General features: G+C 31.9%; 3 protein-coding genes across 9 annotated transcripts in view; 2 read left to right on the top strand and 1 right to left on the bottom strand.

The window, feature by feature from the left end:
• The first annotated feature begins 383 nt into the window (after window positions 1-383).
• LOC106686476 (ras-related protein Rab-28) lies at window positions 384-9,438 on the top strand. Its single transcript, XM_014429825.3, has 5 exons — window positions 384-456; window positions 3,809-3,994; window positions 6,045-6,168; window positions 6,257-6,360; window positions 8,036-9,438. Exons 1-5 carry the CDS (start codon window positions 391-393, stop codon window positions 8,204-8,206), a joined length of 651 nt encoding a protein of 216 aa, XP_014285311.1. The 5' UTR covers window positions 384-390; the 3' UTR covers window positions 8,207-9,438.
• A 1,296-nt stretch (window positions 9,439-10,734) lies between these two features.
• Window positions 10,735-14,231, top strand: Apf (purine phosphoribosyltransferase family protein Apf). The gene is made up of 3 exons (XM_014429828.3): window positions 10,735-10,935; window positions 12,077-12,189; window positions 13,638-14,231. Exons 1-3 carry the CDS (start codon window positions 10,818-10,820, stop codon window positions 13,830-13,832), a joined length of 426 nt encoding a protein of 141 aa, XP_014285314.1. The 5' UTR covers window positions 10,735-10,817; the 3' UTR covers window positions 13,833-14,231.
• A 3,013-nt stretch (window positions 14,232-17,244) lies between these two features.
• Window positions 17,245-20,083, bottom strand: part of LOC106686475 (dynein regulatory complex protein 11) — a 79,608-nt gene continuing 76,769 nt past the window's right edge. For 5 of the 7 annotated variants that reach the window (XM_014429818.3, XM_014429819.2, XM_014429821.2 and 2 more), the window contains 2 exons: window positions 19,777-19,915; window positions 17,246-17,594 (listed from right to left, as the gene is read on the bottom strand). In XM_014429818.3, coding sequence (XP_014285304.1) covers window positions 17,314-17,594; window positions 19,777-19,915 — 420 coding nt within the window. In that variant the 3' untranslated portion in view covers window positions 17,246-17,313. Of the gene's footprint in view, window positions 17,595-19,776; window positions 19,916-20,083 lie in introns of all 7 variants that reach the window. The other 2 variants (XM_014429820.3, XM_067047697.1) reach the window with 2 other exon arrangements.

The following is a 20,083-nucleotide window of genomic DNA, read 5'->3' as shown; positions in this document are numbered from 1 at the left end:
TGTAGCATCATTCCCAGCTATTGTTACAACTGCAACATGTATACTCAATGACAGTTAACAATCTTATCAACATATCTCCAGTAAGTTTTGTTACTTCTTTTTTAAATTCGTTTTTATTTTTACTTATTATTAATTTAGTTAAGATTGATAGAAATGAATCTAGTGCAATGCCTGTTTCGTTCCATTTTGATATTTAAGTCCAAGAATAAATGGAAACTGATACGAGTGAAGCTTCTCCATTTTCTCAGTACTCGTTCCACTTTAACCTATGAGTCTTATAAGATCAATCTGAAGTTTATCAATGAACCATTATTGATTGACCACGTAGGAGGTCCCTTAAGGTAAAATCGATGCTGCCAAGGAGACAGAAGGCCAACATCACCTTCAGTCATGGACGAAAACAGCAGCGAACGGCAGCTCAAAGTTGTCTTGTTAGGCGAACCATCTTCGGGCAAAGTAAGCACTCAATTTTACCTTTATTTTGATAATATAGTTACAAATATCACACAATTTATTTTCTAAAAAAAATCACTGAATTTCTGAAAACCAGAACACATTAGATGAAATCAGAGCTATATAAAAATTACTTATTAATAAGTAATAATTGTTACAAAGACTTAGCGAACCGGATGCCAATACCATTAGTTGCTCTCTAAACACATCCATCTAAACCCAAATCTGCAAAATCAGTGTTGACGTAATCCTCCCACCTACCTCATGGACATCTACCCGTCGGTTCAGTGTTTATTAACATTTTAGGGATCCGTTTCTTATGAAGACCTACAATCTTTCACGCTCATCTTATTCGCCGTATAGTGTTGTGTAGCCTTTTAAGTTCTCCGGCTAGCTCATCCTATTTCGGTCCGAATATTTATGTAATACTTTATTTTCAAAAGCCTTAAAGCTCTGTTCTTCCCTTAGTTTAAGAGGCTACGTTAACATCTGTTAAGAACAGTAGGTTGGATAATAGTTTTAAGAAAAAATTTAGATAAAACATGTAATCAAAAGGGTAAAATATTAGAATATTTATGGAATTAAATTGTTTTAATATTATAAATGGCAGATCCGCTACCCTGGACAACGTCTGGATAAACGACTAACCTGGAATCCTCACACAAGACTGAAAAGACAGGAAACTCCTTGTTGATTTCGACTATTACAGAACTTACTGGACAAACGGTCTAAATTTCCAATTCATTACAAAATAATGGTCTACTTGACTATAATAAGGCCTATCTAGACGTGTGGAATTGAACTTTGGGGCTTCATTAAACCTTCGAATTCCTCTCGTATCCATTCCAAAATCCTCAATGCTTACATTATCACAAATAAAATAATCCATAAAGACTTTAATGTTCCATATGTAACCTAACTAGTCCGAACCAGATACCATTCCTTTCATTATAAACTTCCTAACCATCCAAACCCACTATTTTATAACCTTGCTCACTTTTTCATTCCTGACAAACCTCCGAGGAGCCTGAAAAGAAAATGGTCATAAGACCTGCTAATGTAAAAACGTCATTATAATGCTATCAATGGGTAGTTTCTCTACACGCCTGTATCAATCCTTTTTTTTTTTTTAAATTTATTTATTGATATTTACAACTATACATAAATACATCAAGTAAATTTGAGGAAATCATAATGGTGTGGAGAAACATGTAGAGAATGTTACCCAATGGTAGCACTCTAAAAACATTTTTACAATATAAGGTCTCGAGGTCATCTTCTTTTCAGACGCCTCGGAGGATTGTCCGGAATAAAAGAGGAAGCAAGATTAGAAACTAATGGGTTTGAGTGTTTAGGGAGTTTGTAATGGAAGTATTAATCCTTTATAAACTAAAATCAAATTTACTAGATGTGTGCACATAAATGTACAGTTTTAAATTTCAATAAAGAAAAAAATGTGGTATTACTTGCTGCTATTTGAATACTATCTCCATGATTTACGATTCTGAAGTATCCCAAATTTATACTGCCTCAGATCTTTTCCTGATTCAATTACTGTTGAATGTTTGTGTAGACGGTTTAATAATTTCTCATGCTCTAAAATAACGCAGGAAAGGAAATTTATTATGGAATCCCTGTCTATCAATGATTTATCCTGACAATATGTCCAGCAGCATCAGTGTTTCTCTTGAATCATTAAATGTGAGCGAATTAAATTATAATTTGGTTTTTACTTTCAAAAGACATACATATCCCTACTTATTAATATAACAATGTTTTCTTTATATTATTAATATTAATCATTCTTTTTAATCTATATACATATATATAAAAGGGGATGATCGACTCTTTGTCCACAATTAACTTTTGAATTACTGGACCGATTTACGTGCTTTTTTTTTTTCAAAATGTCCCCTGTTATCATGGGAAGGTTCATAGATAATGAAATCGCCGAATTCTCGAGCAGAAAAATAGTTATAAACAAATTTGAGCGTTTTTTGTTTATTTGTTTTTGTTTGTTAACGGACCGACTTGTGACCTGTTTGTTTTTTTTTCAAAATGTTTAAATCACCTAAATCGGACCAGTATTAACGATGATACAGTGAAGTTAATTGTTATCACATACGTTACCATAGTTACCGTCTTATCACATTATCTAACTATGTATAAATATATTTTATGTATAATATCATATGTTATACTATAAACGTTTTTTTAACGGACCGACTTGTGACCTGTTTTTTTTTTTTCAAAATATTTAAATCACCTAAACGGACCAGTATTAACGATGATACAGCGAAGTTAATTGTTATCACATACGTTACCATAGTTACTGTCTTATCACAGCATCTAAATATATATAAATATATTTTATGTATAATATCATATATTATACTATAAACTTTTTTTTAACGGACCGATTTGTGACCTTTTTTTCTTTCAAAATGTTTTAAATCACCTAAATCGGACCAGTATTAACGATGATACAGTGAAGTTAGTCGTTATCAAGTATGTTACCATAGTTACCGTCTTATCACAGCATTTAAATATACATAAATGTATTAAAAATATATTTTATGTATAATATTATATATTATACTATAAACCTTTTTTTTTAACGGACCGATTTGGGTCCTGTTTTTCTTCAAAATGTTATAAATCACTTAAATTGGACCAGTATTTTCGATGATACAGTGAAGTTAGTCGTTATCAAGTATGTTACCATAGTTACCGTCTTATCACATCATCTAAATATATAGGGTCGAAACGTTGGAAAAGTTGTAAAGTTGAGAGAAAAAAAGGATCAAATTTGTTTTAAATTAAAAATTATATATTATACTATAAACTTTTTTTTTACAGACCGATTTGGGTCCTGTTTTTTGTGTTTTTTCAAAATGTTTTAAATCACCTAAATCGGACCAGCATTAACGATGATACAGCGAAGTTAATTGTTACTATAGTTACCGTCTTATCACATCATCTATATGTGTATATAAAAGGGAATGGTCGAATCTTTTTCCACAAAATACTTTTGAATTGTTGGACCGTTTGATGTGATGTTTTTTTCAAAATGTTTTAAATCACCTATGTCGAACCAGTTACTAACGACGATAGAGGCGTTAGTTAAGAACTTTTTAATTTTATTTAATAAGAGATATAAAAATATCACTAGAATATCATGGTATTTGTCATAAATATGTATAAGATGGAATAAAACAGAGTACATTTTCAGTTTCTGTATACCAAACAATTTTTCAAAGTTCAGACATAAGTATGGAATCAAATTCCCGAAAGTTACTTTTTGTAGACCTGTGTTATTAATGTTTCAAACATTTTTCCAAGTGATTGGTCGCAGTCCTCAATAGTTTACAGGTTCTGCCACAACGAGTACAGCCGCCAATATTACCCCACCTTCGGGACCGACTTCCTCCTCCACAGGCACCAGCTGAGGGCGGGCAAGGAGGTCACGCTCGTCATCTGGGACCTCAGTGGGCAGGTCCTCACCAGCCCGATGCTCTCTTACTGCCTGTATGGGGCAAACGTAAGTAGAAATTAATATATTAACTTATATAAGGAAGGAATAAGGAGCTTCCTTGGCGAGTGATGCTAGAAGGCGTGGTCTATTGCTTTCGTAGGCGTGGCATCCGATACGTCATATTTTACAGTTGCCAGTTGAAAATTGCTGCTTCACCCCGTATGCCAGTCAGTCCAAGACAGAGGAAATTAAAAAAAAAAATGCAAAAGTTGAGAGTTATTCAAAGCGTGCTTACATTTTGTTGATATTGGTTTTTTTGAATTATCACTTTTTTGTTACAAACATTAAATATTCTTAATTAGAACTTGTGAATGAGAATACTGACTAGGCTATAATCTATTTGTTATGAATGATAAAAATAACCTGGTTTCAGAAAGGTATTTTATATCTCCTTATTTAGATTTTTTTTTTTAATTACTAAAAATTTTATATTAGTGACAACAATATGTTATTATTAGACTAATAAGGAGAAAGGAGTCATTTTAAATAGATATTATTCAGGTAATTGTTTAAGAAATGTTTAAAAAGAAATTATGATATTGTGATTACGTTTTGAATACATGGTATGAATTTTTAGAATTTCTTGTAGATACCTGATAATGGTGTGTCAGCTCCAAAATGTTATTGTTTATTATTGATATAAAATAAATAATTAAAACAATGAAGAGTACCTTTCATTCATAAGTTCTAATTATATATGAAACTCTTCCAGTAGAAGATATAACTTTAAGAAAAAATATTTAAAGTATAATTGTTAGCTGGTTTTACATTTTTTTTTTTTTTTTTTTTTTTTTAATAAACAATTTACTCCTTTAACTTTTTCGTTGGAATTGACTAACAAGAAATGCCAGTTTATTGAACGATGTTTCTATTTTCTCAAAAATTATTTTGATTAAACTCGTTATATCAATGTAAAATTATGTATTCTTTAGCATCAGATTGGTTTTATCCTCATTGAACTTTAGAAAAAAAATAATATCTAACAGAAAATCATAGAATATAATGGAGAATGAAGAGAAAAGCGTAAATAAAAGGTATGTTTGAATTGGCGGGCGCATGCGTAAGTAAGCAAAACGCCCGTTTAGGCTGCCTGATTACGTTGCCATAGTTACTAGATAAATAACATTAAGTTTCACTTAACCGTTTAGTTGAAAGGATAATTCCATAAAACCATTCTTAGCATTTTAAATATTAATTCTAGAACAATTAAGTATAAAATAGATGGTTAAGAACAAATTATAAAATACTATAAATATAAGAAGTGGTCAGGGTTGCGGTAAAAAAAAAGAATAAATAGTTTAAAACTATTTTAATGTCCAACGTTTCGGCCCACTTTTCAGGGCTTCATCAGGGCTGTTCAAAGCGAAAGGTCGAACCTTTGGTTCATTGGTTCAGTTGGTTGAACCTATAATAATAATAAACCAATAACCTAAAGGTGGAAACAATAACTTTTTGTTATTGGTTTAACAACCTTTTGATTGATAACCTTTGGTTATTGGTTCAACCTTTCGCTTTGAACAGCCCTGTAAAGTGGGGCGAAACATTGGACATTAAAATAGTTTTAAACTATTTGTTCTTTTTTTGACCGCAACCTTGACCATCTTCTTATATTAAATGTTTACGGTCAACTATATACATATATAAAATGCTATACTTTGATCTTTTTCATGTAGGTTCTGTTCTGAAACTGGTAATGATTTATTTCAAATCAAAGTTTTTTTTAGTTGACAGATCCCAGACTGATATCGCTCAAAACTTCATCGTGTCTTTATATGACTACAGAAAAAAATTTCAACGAAATCGGTTTGCTCGTGGAATGCAGAAAAATAAGCTGTGCGCACAAAGATAACAATTCAGATAGTTTATTTCTAAGATGGCTAACATCCTAATTAGTCCAATACGAATTTTTATTACCATCAAACTGGTCGGCGCATGCGCGGTACAGGTTTTGAGATTGTAAAACCGTAATGCGCTTGTGCCCACCAGTTAGATTAGATTATTTAATTTGTTCCAACACGATTTTTGACTAGAATTAATTTTCTTTCCTATGTTCCAGGTAATCCTGGTCGTTTACGACATCACTAACGCGGCTAGTTTCAGTAAGCTCCAGGATTGGATCGCCGCAGTTAGGAGTACTCAAACTGATTCTCAACCAAACCTGGCTATAATTGCCAACAAATGTTAGTGTATTATTTATCAAACAATATACTATTTAACAAGTATCCATTTTTCTAATGTTTTATAGTTTACTTCTTATTGCCTTTGCAGGTGACATGGAGCATCAGAGGGCGATCTCTGTAGAGAAGCAAGTGAAGTTCGCCAACGATCATGGCTTACCAACACACACGGTGTCAGCGAGGACTGGCGAAAACGTATGTCTTTCCAATGCCATAGCTATGAACGAATATGGAACAAAAGTTGTTTACATTGTCGAGGCTGTCTATATAGGTGTGTGATATTGATCGGTTACCATGGTACCAGGCACACTGGCTACTCCACAGAAGGCCCTTGATAAAACATGTTGAGGAATTTGTTTGATCTTTGGAAATGAGAAAGGATCGATCATGCCTAGGGATTAGCCTTGAACTCTGACGCAGGTTGAGGAGAAATAAGTAGGATAGAAGAAAGGAAGCAGTACTGGTTGGAGGGATCAGCTTGGCGGACTAGAACTGAAGACAAGAAACAGTTCTAGTTGCATTTTTTTCGATCCTTCTAAAAAAACAGAAAAACAAAACATGAGTTAGTAAACTTTATTACGTAACAGAAACATAAATCAAATTGAAGGTGTCCAAGTGAAATACTTATCTGAAGTCTGAGGTGATCATTCTGTGAAGAACTCAAATTAAATCTTTGGAGGTGAGGGACCTCCACGTGATGATTGGATTATAGTTGCATGGATCAGCGTGATAGATTAGCAGGTGGAACAATCTTAGTTGCTGGGATCAGCCAGCTTACAAAGATTATTAGATAAAAGGAAATAGGAAGCGATAGGGGTGGAAGTAAGAACAAAATACGTTTGATAACAACAGTCCTTTCAAAACTAATGAACTGTTCTTCAAAACGAATAACAACTGTTATTTTTATTTCGTTTCCCAGTTCACCACTAGTGTCGTTGTAAGTTCAGTTTTTCGTTAAAACGGTCATACAAGCACAGTGATGGTAATGTTCTGTTTTGTTAACAACAACCACCATTACGTTAGCTCTTTTTCTTTCAATTCTCAATAAACTTAAATCTAGTTTGGCCATTATTTTAGCATTTGTCTATAAAAATAAAGTAAAAGACACGATATGACAGAAGCACCCACAGCCTCCTCCTTCCCCACTTTCTTACTACCCCTCTACTTCAAATTTGAATGATCGTAGCTCAAAATATTCTCGATGATCCATCAGTATTTTAACGTCCATAATTCATTTTTCTATCATTCAAATAGCAATTTGGGATTCGAAAAACGACTTGTCCGTGTCCCTCGGAGTATTTTTTTTCTTAATTTCATTTATAAATTTTCTTCGCAAAATCATCAGGCTACTCAAAATGTTTAATAATATTAAGCGAAGTAGACCGAGCAGTGCGTTTAGTGGAAAGAAGGGCTCTAATGAGTAAAACTTATTTTTTATTGAGTGAAAATTTTCTGTGTGAAAAATCGATCTTTATTAATCTTCAGCTAGGCTACTGTAGAGAAAAATATATCACTAGTTTAGAAAACTTTTAAAATTACTTAAGAAAATTTGAATCGTAGTGTTCATTGTTTGCCAGACCGAAAACAATATTTCCCTCGCCATTTTTCTTATTCATACCAAAAGAAGCAGCAATTGGCTAGTTCTCCTAGTTTCGAAGCGCCATTATAATAGAACGAAGTGATTAATAAGTTATAAATTATGCGTAACCAAAATCAACAAGAAGTTTATAATACTTTCATTGATATAAGTTAGCGTTAGTGTTTTGGTTAATCACACAAAAAGTAGATAACTTTTTCAAGAGATTGAAAGTCTTATTTCATATTTCTTTAATTCCAAAAATTAATTAATTCATCATATTTTGAATTTCAGGTAGCTATGGCTCTTCAGAAGGTATGCGCTGAGGTAATGGGCTTAAAGCTTACAAGATTGGAACAAGAAGCAAGCCAAGTTGTAGTCAAAGCTGAGATTTTGGCGCCCACCCAGGGACAAACTCCCACTTATCAGAGCACTTCTTCGAGTTCAGTTTGCAGCATACAATGATTTAGAAAGCGGGTGCTAGGATGATCCCAAAAATGAGGTCTCCTGTTTATTTTGGAAAAAAGTTTTCTTGCTGAAATTAAAATCATTCCATTGTGCATTGATGTACAGAGTTTAAACAAAAAAGTTATACTATTTTCGAGAAATTCTTAAGTATAAAATCTGTTGGAAAATGTGATTAGTGTAGATACGATTTGAGAGCTACGATGCATTAATGTGTGAAGGTCTCGGATAACACGTATTCAATAAGGTTAGGTTAGGTGGACAGGATGTGATTTGAAAAGAGAGTCGGGTGTAGTATAGGATACTAACCCGATATAATCGATCGGTTTTCAGTCTCCGCAGGATAGAAATAGTACAACGTTGGGTAATTCAGTCCTAAAGGAATCTCTCGGCTGTGAAGATCGATCTTAAGTAGTCATAATTTATTCTATGACCAGCAGGCTGTAATCAATAATATAATGTTCCTGTGACCAGCAGGCTGTAATCAATAATATAATGTTGCTGTGACATCCAAAACATACATCTGCCGTATAAATTTGTGATTTCAGTTTCGTAAGACATTTTATTCTTGTGCTAGGCTGTTCACATTCTCGCTATTTTGCGATACTCCGTTATTTGGACTATTGTTTTCCCTTCAACTCGGATCCGAAATGTGTGAACGAATGCATTACTTATATTACTATATATTTCATAAATAAGAAAGTGAAAATTATTTTGAGCCTTAAAGATGATGTAAATATTAATGAAAATAAACTAAATTTTGCATTTATAAGAAAATAGAAGACCTCATTTTTGGGATTATATTCGTACTGCGCATACTCCCCGGAGGTTTTAGACAAGCAAAAATGGTCATTGGAACGGACCTATCATTTCACAAATATTCCTATACAGTCTGTGTAATAGATATTTTTTATTGGCCAAAAGCATTTATGAGTGTATTTAATAAGACAAACTTATGGTGGGTTATGATACAATATGTTATTTTCCTTTTATTGTTCACAATTAATTGAGAAATATATTAAAATTTGTAGCTCAACAATTTGTGACTATCATATAAAATGTTTTATATCCAAAAAGTACCTTCTTTTGATTGAATTGAAGTTTCAATATTGTTCCTTAAGTAGACACCATTGTAATTTATTTTTTTATGTATAATTATGTTTTGTCATTATTTTTATTATCTTCTAATAATATTTTACTTTCTGTCGAAATGCAATAAAACTATTTTATTTTACATGAAAGGTTTTTTCTTTTTGGTAATAAAAATATACAAATCTTTTTATCAATAAAATATGTTTAATATATATTACCTTAAAAACATTAAACCCTTCTTTTTAATTCCCATTATCATCTAAAGGCGGATCCACATGTTGGCCGCTCGCCACGAGTCGGAGGCTTGTACAAATGCTCGGTAAACAAAGAGCGGGCCATCCACATGTCAGTGTTATTCAGAGAGGCAAGCATGGCAGAGGTGCAAGTGGTTTCAGCCATTGCACTGGGATTTTTTTTTACAAAAAAAAGGAAATTAAATATAAATAAATAAGATTAAATATAAAACTTATTATAAAAAGTACCAACAAACACCTTTAACCTCCTAACAGCTATCAGTTGCAATTAGAAAAAGAACAATGGTTGAGATGCTACACGAGTGCTCTCACGAACACCATTGATCCGTGTCCGAAAAACCGACTTTCCACGGATCGGCAACGAGCTTAGGCCAACTCGTACAAGCCACCCATCCATATGCTCGCGCATGTCCGAGTTCACCATGGCTTGGCCAACATGTAGAGGCTCCTTAAAGACGGATCTATCGAGTGGCCCATCCACATGTCAGTGTTTTTCAGAGAGGCAAGCATGACGGACGTTCAAGTGGTTCCAGCCATTGCACTGGGATTGTATTATTTTTATTACAAAAAAAATGGAAGGAGATTAAATAAAATTAGATATAAATAAATAAGATTAAATATAAAACTTATTATAAAAAGTAAAACACCTTTAACCTTCTAACAGCTCTCAGTTGCTACTAAACAAAGAACAATGGTGGAGATGCTATACAAGTGCTCTCACAAACCCCCTCTGATCTGTTTAGGCCAACTCGTACCAGCCAAGCTAAGCCACTCATCCATCCACTTGCTCGCGCATATCTGAGTTCGCCATGGCTTGGCCAACATGTATAGTCGCCTTTGGACGAACTTCACGGTATGACACACTGAAGGCCGATCTTTGCAAGATCTACAACGAAATATTATAAAGCAAGATATGAAAAGTGAATAATAATAAAAAATCACATTTGAAATTGCGTCTCCTTGAACTTATCGCGAGAGACAAAAAAACCCAAAATAATGGGCTCCTCTAAATACTTTATTAAACTCTAATTCAAACTCGACTTTCGAAAATTATACTTTGCACTTAACAATGTCTATTCATACTTTCTGACAAACCTTTATTCAGAAACTTCATTTTCTTTAAGTTGATCTTCCTTTCTCTTTGGAACCTATAAATATTATTTTTTGAATAGATCGATATTCATTAGCTCACTATCACCGGTCGCTCAGATAACGAAGGACCTTTTATTTAAACTAATCAAAATCTTTATTTCTTGAATCATTAAATGGCAGGTAGTGATGTTGTTAAAGCTGCTGGTTTCGTTATATTTAGACGACAACCTGTGCTAGAGTATTTACTAATGCAGGCATCCTATGGTATACATCATTGGACTCCTCCTAAAGGTAGATCATTTAACTCTTGGCTAGAGGTTAATTTTACATTTTTTTATTATAAATGATTACCTATATTTAGATATTATTAAAGGGAAACTGCTCCATGTATAATAGATCAATGTAGATATGTTATCCTGGCTATTAAGTAGGACAAACTTTAACTTAAGCTAGTTGTGTTTTACTCCTTATTACATGAGGAGTTCAATAAGTATTTTTTTATGCTAACATAAAGAAAGGCTATAGAAGGAATGATTTATGGGTTTACATCTATTTCCAGTTTTAGACAATTTTACAGTGTTTCTTGATGTATGTAATTTTTCGACACTACTCAACTCGCTTTTAGTAAATACTTTAAAGGTAACATGAGCTCTGGTCTGCTAATTGGATTTTGTGGCACAAATCTAGTTCTAATTGCCTTTTATGAGTTAATAATTTAGTTGATATTTCACTAATTCTGAAATTATGGGAACTATTACCTAAATCAGAATAATAAATCCAAACCTCAACGAAGAATTTGTTAGATGTTTTTCAAGTGGTTGATATACTTAATGAAGAATAAACAAACAGAGATAGCACATCTCATTCCAACTATTTAAAAAAAAAATCCCATCATGGTTCATAATTAACATGGGATAAAAGCTTTGGTACTAAAAAAATGTTTGTTTAATTTATAATCCTAAATAGTTTCTTGAGACTAGTTAATGTTGTTTAAATAAATAATTTATAGTCTCAAAACCTTTTATTTTTTTTACAAGTCCGATGTTTCGGCCATCCTCAGGCCATACATACATCATACATCTATGGTCCTCAACAATTCAAAATACTTAACAATATTATTTATTGTTTATTATTTATTGTTGTTATTATTTATTGTTGTATTAGGTAATTTATCTTACCTTAATACAATTTTTAAAATAAATAATTTAAAACACCACTTCATGCAGGCTATTCTGCCCAGGTCAATTCAACAACTTCGATGAAACATTAAAACTAATTGGCCGAAACATCGGACTTTTAAATAAAATAAAAGGTTTTGAGACTATAATGGATATAAATTATTTATTAAAACAATATTTGTTTATTTTATACTCGTTATAATTTATAATTATAAATTTTGTCATGCATTATTAAGTGTTTCTTGATGTTACAGGACATGTTGAAAAGGGTGAAGATTTGTTGCAAACAGCATATCGTGAAACTGAAGAGGAAGCTGGAATTTCTAAAAATGATCTCCTACTAACAAATTACTCGGAAACCATTAATGTAACTATATAATTATTGAAATAGTCTTTCTAAGATAGTGTATACTTGCCTACTATTCTGTCAGCCATATATTCTATTGTATTAGGTTATAATGTACTCTATCGTTATTATTACTTAACCAATTCATTATCAGGGCCAATACATGTTTCTATTTCCTGTGGCTGCCACAGGTGGTTCGATTTTTTTTTTTTAATATATCATTTTTGTATCACAATTGTAAATATATTGTAATATAATATATATATATACATATTATACACAATTGTAAATATATATATTATCTATCCTTTATCCGGCTCTCAGGAGTGATGTATTTTGACGAATGAGGTCTCAAAAGGAGGAGAATTTTATGGAGTAGTGACGAACCATCATTTTGATTCTTAAATTGCAACATTCATAAGAGTTATTCAAACAAGTGAGAGGTTTCAAAACCCTGACAGAGGTTAAGTTGATGGATTGAGATGATTCAAATTAGATTTTAAGAGCTAAAAAATAAGACCAGTTTTATTTCTTTGAATTGCTCAATGATATTCCTAGAATTAAAAAAAAAAAATATGTATGCTCAAAAAATTGAAAAAATATGTTTAGTCCGCCTGTTTCTGAATATGTAATGGTTTTTTGACCGAATGGCTCAACGGATTTCCAATTTTGACATCTCAAATTTTTCAGTCCTGTGGGTTCCCACCAAAATTTCATAGCCCACCTAAAACATATGTTCAAGTACAGCCTAGCGATGGGTACAATTCAGGATTAATATAAGTTTTCGGAAAGCTGAACCTTCACTTTAAAACTGAAGTGACATTTTCCAGTGGGGCAATGTAATTACTTATCAAGTAAGCTGTTACCTAAAGTTGGTTGTTATAAGTATGATGCAGCATTACCAATTGTCTGTGTTCAATAGTTTCTTGATAATAGTATTGAGCGTTATACTGTACGATTGGGCATTATATTGCTTATATTTCAAATGAATTTAAGAGAAGGAAACAACAAAACATGATCAGTGAGTCCTCTCAGAGATTAACTAGTTATTTTATAAAACAACGGAAAAATAAAAAAATTCTTATTAATAAAGACTTGTTGTTTGCTAAAACCAATTTTTTTTTTTTCAGTACATTTCGAATAATTTTAACTTCATAGAGCATAAATTTATTTACTTTTAGTTTTGAAGATTAGCTATAAGAAATTGAATTCTAAATTATTATTACCACCTCCTTTCACAACCGTTGGTCTAGAAGTAGTACTTCCTTACCAAATTCTGAATCCAATACCCTTCACGGATTATGATGGTACAGGTTGAAAAATTTACTGGTCTTATGCCCTTCTTACAATGTTGTTGTCTAAGGTTTTTTACAGTAAATAGTATTTTTATGAAACATGTATCTTTTACTTCTGTTTTTTGTAATATGAAAATATAATCAATAATGCTCTTATGTGTGATTCTTTTACAGTATGAAGTAAACAATAAACCAAAAGCAGTGACTTATTACCTCGCTCAATTAGCTGATGACGCATCAGTAAAATTGTCACATGAACACCAGGACTTCAAGTGGGCCAACTTGGAAGATGCGTGTGTACTTGTCAACTTTCCCGAAATGCAGAAAGTCTTACGAAACTGTGACGCCTTCTTGCAGTCGGACAAATGATGGGACATAAATCCTTATGTGATCAGTTGGCCATAATCGTGGGATTAGGAGGTTTATAATTGCTGATAACGTCCCTTTTCTCCCTTCACAGGAACATGATGTGAAACACTCATATACCCTGATTTTATAAAAGTTTTTTTAAATTATATAATCTACTTTGATGGGTACATATTAGGTAATATTATAAGTGAATGTTAAAGTATCGGCTAAAGCTTTTGTAAAATTGAAATGTACTCCTGTTACAATGCACTTAAGTTTATTTAGAGTTATTTTTCATTTAGATCCATGATAATGGAGCTTCAATTATGATTGGGTGGTATATAGGGGAAAGTATCCTACTGAAACATTGAGAACCTAATAACTGGCTCTAAACTTTTTGAAAAAAAAAAAAAAAAGAAACTATTACATGCCATCATTTAAGCTATCATACCTTGTTACTAAAAAAAATATTTTTATTTGTTTTAAATGGTTATATTAATTTATTTACAAGCTATTTTAGTTTTTTTTACTAGTTATTTTGATTTATATTTGTTTTTAATGAGAGTTTGTTTACGAGTTATGAGACACATACTCGTATCACAACTGAGGTGATCTATGTCTTATTTGAAGTTAGTAATTATATCTTAAGTATAATTTAGTAATTATATCTTAAGTATAACATTTTAAAAAAATGTTTTGTTTTTTATGTGTTTTAGTTAAAATCGCACACAGGCTTCGACAGACAGATATTTTTTCTGTCTAAAAAAAAATTTATATTTTAAGTGATATCTGTACTTTTTTAAGTTAGGTTCTTAAAATGCAATGGTATGGATTATGTACTCCATATTAGAAACCATCAGAGTGTAGCATTAAATAAAACATACTTTTTTAAAGAAATATTTATAAAAATATATGTTATGCATAATATATTGTGGATTTTTTATTTAAAAAGAAAATTATTTTTTAATCTAAGTTTAATAATAACCCTTTAAATGCATCCCAAACACTCCAATCTCATATCACAGCCCTCGAAGAATGGTGTCATAATTGGAGGATTAGAATAAATCCCATCAAATCACCTTAACCCTTTGTCGTAAACCTACTGACTACCCTGCAGTATTCTTTAATAATGCTGATCTTATCCCTGTTGAACAGATCAGCTACCTTGTATATGTGTATTGCTACCACATCAGGACAAACGATAAACCTGGAATCCTCACACAAAACTGAAAAGACAGGAAAGTGCACGTCGATTTCGACTATTCCAGTACTTACTAGACAAACGGTCTAAACTTCCAACACATTACAAAAGACTGATATACATGACTGTAATAAGGCCAATCTGGACATATGGAGTTGAGCTTTGGGGCTCCACTAAACCTTCGAACTCCTCTCGTATCCGATCTGTACAATCCAAAATCCTTTGTCGATTCCTCAATGCTCCTTACTTTGTCACAAATAAAATCATCCATGAAGACCTTAATGTTCCCTATGTAACGATCTAGCTCAAAGCAGATATCATTCCTTCCATTATAAACTCCCTAAACCCCCAAAGCCACTAGTTTCTAACCTTGCTTTCTCTTCCATTCCTGACAATCCCCCGAGGCGCCTGAAAAGAAGATGACCACGAGACCTGCTAATGTAAAACATTATTAGAGTGCTACCAATGGGTAGTTTCTCTACATGCCTGTATCACTCCATTTTAACTGAGATCAAATTTACTAAATGTATTATAATGTACAGTTGTAAATAGTGCTGTGTACGGGGCTTTGGGTGTTCTAAGACTGACGGTGTCTCCCGTTATATTTAATTTATTCATATTTCATATATTTGTATTATGTATCTCAATCGGTCCCTGATGGGAAACGACTGAAGAAGTAGCGATATATTTGATTCAAACACTAGATACCATAGACCACCTTACTATGGTATGCTAGAATGATACATTATTATTAATCATTGGAGTTCTTCTCCAACGGTATCATGTTTATTAATATTATTATCAAAATATATTTTGATTAAAACATTGTTAAATAAATAAATCAATAAAAACTGCTACACTGCTCTTCCAGCACTTAAGCCTTCCTCTTATCAGCATTTTATTTAAGTTTCAATTCCCTTTCATGTTTCTCTTTTTCTGCATTGAGCATTTTCTTCCTCCCTAAATTTAGAGGATAAAACTTGTTATAAAATCTTCCTGATTCCGATCTTTGGGCGCTTCTTTATCTATGCAACCGAGCTCTTATATTTTTTGAGGATTGTAAGATAATCTAATTGTCCTCTCAACAGTGAATATAGCTTTGAGTTTGTCTTCAATCTCATTCAGTGGCATACCTGTGCCGTACGTATGCCGACAAAAGAACTTACTTTAGGTTCAACATTCCAGCTGGTGCCACTTATACATATCATTCTCTGTGTCAGGAATCAAGAAAAAAAAAACAATTTTAAGATGTTCCTAACTTAATCTACAAGGCAATAGTTTTCAATAACCAATTCTTTAGCTCTTCAAGTATAACTATATGTATATATGTATACAATAATTTATGCTCTCATTAAAAATCTATTCGTTTATATACAATTAGGTACACCAAAAATGAGATTTCTTATTTGATAGATAAGTTAAATTGAGAGTTAACAACATCCAATGCTCTTACAACTGAATTTATATAATCCTTAGTAGAACAAATTTATCTTAGTTTTGTTAACTATATTTTAAGGTGCTATTGGTACATATTATTTTACAAGTTTCTGATTTTATATTACCCTTGTAATATTACGAGTTTTAAATTTTACAAATGTATTTCCTTTTCTTTTAAGAACACATCATTTATACATATTTCTCGTATTTATTTACAATAGATCTCTTAAATGTTCCATTGAAAAAAATCTATATCTCCTCTTTGTGTAAGATAGGTTAAGATAAATAAAGACAAACAATATTCATAACTTCAGGCCCCTGTTTCATAATGAATGCTAATAGTATTATATCATAGTACAAGTATAGAAACTAGTGTGGTAATAATACTAATACTTATTTTTTTCATAATAGGGAGGACTATTAGTGATATTACAGGAGTTAAAAAGTACTAAATTAAAAGTTACTATTGTACAAGTCAGTGTAATTGTATTAGGTTAAATCAACAAGACTAATAGTATTAGTTTGTACTTAATTATGAAACAGGGTCCAGGACGACACTAAAAATTTTAAAAAAAAGAACATGTAAATCGGTTGAGAACATCTGGAGATCTTAAAAACGTAAAAAATGAACATTAAATTTTTATTTATATAGATTGAGGGAACAGATGATATAAAATATTGGCTGTATCTTGGCTAATACTTGTCCAATTTAGGTAATTTGTTTTTCTTTTTCAGGTAATTTTATTATCCATCAAATTTTTATTTATATAGATTAATAAATAATGCTTTCACAAAAAAACAAAGCAAAAAATATATTTTGATTAAAAGATTGTTAAAACAAAATAAATAAATAAATAAAAACTGCTACACTGCTTTTCCAGCACTTAATGCCTTCCTCTTTTCAGCATTTTCTTTAAGTTTCAATTCCCTTTCACGTTTCTCTCTTTCTCCATCGAGCATCTTCTTCCTCCCTTTATTTAGAGGATAAAACTTGTTATACCAATCTTCCAGATTCCGATCTTTGGGCGCTTCTTTATCTATGCAACCGAGCTCTTCTATTTTTAGAGGATTGTAAGCTAATCTAATTCTCCTCTCAACAGTGAATATAGCTTTAAGTTTGTCTTCAATCTCATTCAAGGGCATACCTATAATTAAATAAAGTATTATAATGAATGAGTTTCTTACAACTCCAAGTACAGTATTAATTATTCTGACTTTTTCCCTCCACAAGTAATATCTTGTTTCAAATACCCCATTCACACTTCCTAATATTCCATTCACAGTTCTAATACCCCATACATACTTCCTAATAATCCATTCACAGTTCTAACACCCCATTCACACTTCCTAATATTCCATTCGCAGTTCTAATACCCCATTCATATTTCCTAATATCACATTCACACTTTCCATGGAACTTCTTTCATCTCTCTGAAGTCTTACAGTATTCCTGCAGGAAAAAAGCCATAACCGATAGTTGGGGCGAGGGGATTTTTGTGAGTGATAAACTAATCTCTTCCCCAGAGTAAAATTTTCTCTGGTTTGGGTTTTAAAAAAAAAACCCGGAGGACCTGAAAAATAATACTACAAAAAAAACAAAATAATGAAGAAAAAAAAAATGAAATAATAAAGAAAATGATATACAAAAATTTAATGATAATAAAATATTTATAAAAATATACAAACTAATGTACTTTGTTTTTAATAAAGAAATAATAATATTCACTCACAATAGGTGGCTAAGGTTTTCTATATACGCATATTGAAGGAAAACAAGCCTAATATATCTCATCCGAGATGGCCGCCTTCATGCAAATAACAATGAGCCGTTGAAAATAAGATGATAGGTGAGGATAGCTGGAAAAATGGTGCCCAGACACAAAAAAAATTGAAGAGGCATGGTAAGTCGTTGGTGAGAGCACCAGTTAGCCCGGCAGCTCCGATACTTCGTAATACTGGCCTTTACCAGCCTGTCTCCGGGCCCTAATCCCACTCCAGTATACAGCTATTGTTGTATACATGCTACAATGCAGCGATGTATAATAAATTGTAATTGTCTAGGTTTATTAAAATAAATAAAAGGAAATTTAATATTTTTTTTATTATTCTCAGATCTAAAATATAGCTTTGATGTTAACAAGGTTTAAAATGAATAAATTAAATATTAAATAGATATGAGAATTTTATTTTAAATTATATAACATTATAGACTCTTATCTCAGGGTGGGTTTTCTAGACAATCAGAACACAATGACACTACTAAATTAATAGCTACTTTTCCAAGTATAATTAAATCCTAGATAGATCAAACCAACCAATTATATATGCTTCTTTGATGACTGATGGTTTTCGAAGTCTTCTTTCTCAAAATCTACCTCAGACAGTAAACAAAGGATTGGTCCTATTCTAGCTTCCAGGACACGTCTAATCTACTGGTGATCCAAATAAAAAGTGTCTTTCTTCCTTCAATGATAGAGATATCATTGAAGAGATTCTTGGATGACTGCAGACTCATGATGTCTTCTTTCTATTTATCTATCACTTACCAAACAAAGAATGGTCAGCACCTCCTACTTCCAGGAGACGTCAACTCTTCCTGAATAAAAAGTGTCCTGTTTCCTTTGTTCATTGTTCGATAGTTGATGCAAACATCAATTGTCCCACAACCATTTTTAGTTGTCATCAATGATTTTCTTAATGTATATTTTCCCTCGATTCTCCTTCTCTATTTTTCTTAAATTTAGTGTAAATACAATGATAGAAAATAACAAAAATTTATAAAATTTTAATCTATCTTCTCATCAAAACAGCAATTCTCCAGACTTTGGAGGGTGTGCCCTACCATCTTGAATATTTTGAATGATGTATTTTTACTCCATATTTGACTGATCAAAATTGTAATTTTTCTCATTTTTTTTATTTTCTCAAAAAAAAAACGGCTCTAACAACTTTAAATTAAACTTGATATGTCAATGTACAACCAAGTGGGATTTAATAACACTATTTTCAAATTTCAGGTGTGTTTTAAATATTGTTCTATTCAACAATCTTAAAATCTCTAACTGTTTTAAGCAAATATTTCAAAAGTGATATAGGACCATTGCTCCCCAGGAGTCTTAGTGGGGCGCGTCCGGGCGTATAATAAACATTAAAGGATTTTGATAGAAATAGCTGTTTTAAAATACACTAGGATAAATTTCATCTCATTTAGAGTAGTAAGTGAAAGTTGTGAGGTGATTAATAAAACTTATTCGAAGTCGTAAGAGTTTTTGAAACAAGCTATTATATGAATGAAAGAGGTTAGGAAAAGTAGAAAAGAGCAATTACCCTGAAAGAAGGCTGAAGGTACTGAAGTATCAAATTGCCTATCAACGCCATGATTAGACAAAATCGTCTTCTGTACCAGGGCCGACACACAATGATAATCGCTTTCTGGGCATATCAGTACCTTTTGATACACACTTGCCTGAAAATAAAAACTAAATATATGCAATTTAATTCAATTGAATACTATCAAATATATACAATTTAATAAAAAAAAAAAAAATAAAAAAAAATAAATAGTAGATAATTATACTATTTTATTGAGCCAACGTTTCGCCCCACGTTGCAGGGCTTCGTCAGGGCTAAAAAA

The sequence above is a fragment of the Halyomorpha halys genome, unplaced genomic scaffold, assembly GCF_000696795.3.
Source record: "Halyomorpha halys isolate HHAL.00 unplaced genomic scaffold, Hhal_1.1 Scaffold826.1, whole genome shotgun sequence".
Taxonomy (NCBI): Eukaryota; Metazoa; Arthropoda; class Insecta; order Hemiptera; family Pentatomidae; genus Halyomorpha; species Halyomorpha halys.
Note: the sequence above shows the minus strand (reverse complement) of the source record. Positions and strands in the feature narration are given on the sequence as shown.

What these genes read in the sequence shown, in the direction of transcription:
- LOC106686476 (XM_014429825.3), top strand. Translation starts at nt 391, where the DNA reads ATGGACGAAAACAGCAGCGAACGGCAGCTCAAAGTTGTCTTGTTAGGC. An exon ending in ACTGCCTGTATGGGGCAAAC is followed by an intron (nt 3,995 to 6,044) that starts GTAAGTAGAAAT and finishes CCTATGTTCCAG; the next exon opens with GTAATCCTGGTCGTTTACGA. An exon ending in CAGCGAGGACTGGCGAAAAC is followed by an intron (nt 6,361 to 8,035) that starts GTATGTCTTTCC and finishes TTTGAATTTCAG; the next exon opens with GTAGCTATGGCTCTTCAGAA.
- Apf (XM_014429828.3), top strand. Translation starts at nt 10,818, where the DNA reads ATGGCAGGTAGTGATGTTGTTAAAGCTGCTGGTTTCGTTATATTTAGA. An exon ending in TCATTGGACTCCTCCTAAAG is followed by an intron (nt 10,936 to 12,076) that starts GTAGATCATTTA and finishes TTGATGTTACAG; the next exon opens with GACATGTTGAAAAGGGTGAA. An exon ending in ATTACTCGGAAACCATTAAT is followed by an intron (nt 12,190 to 13,637) that starts GTAACTATATAA and finishes ATTCTTTTACAG; the next exon opens with TATGAAGTAAACAATAAACC.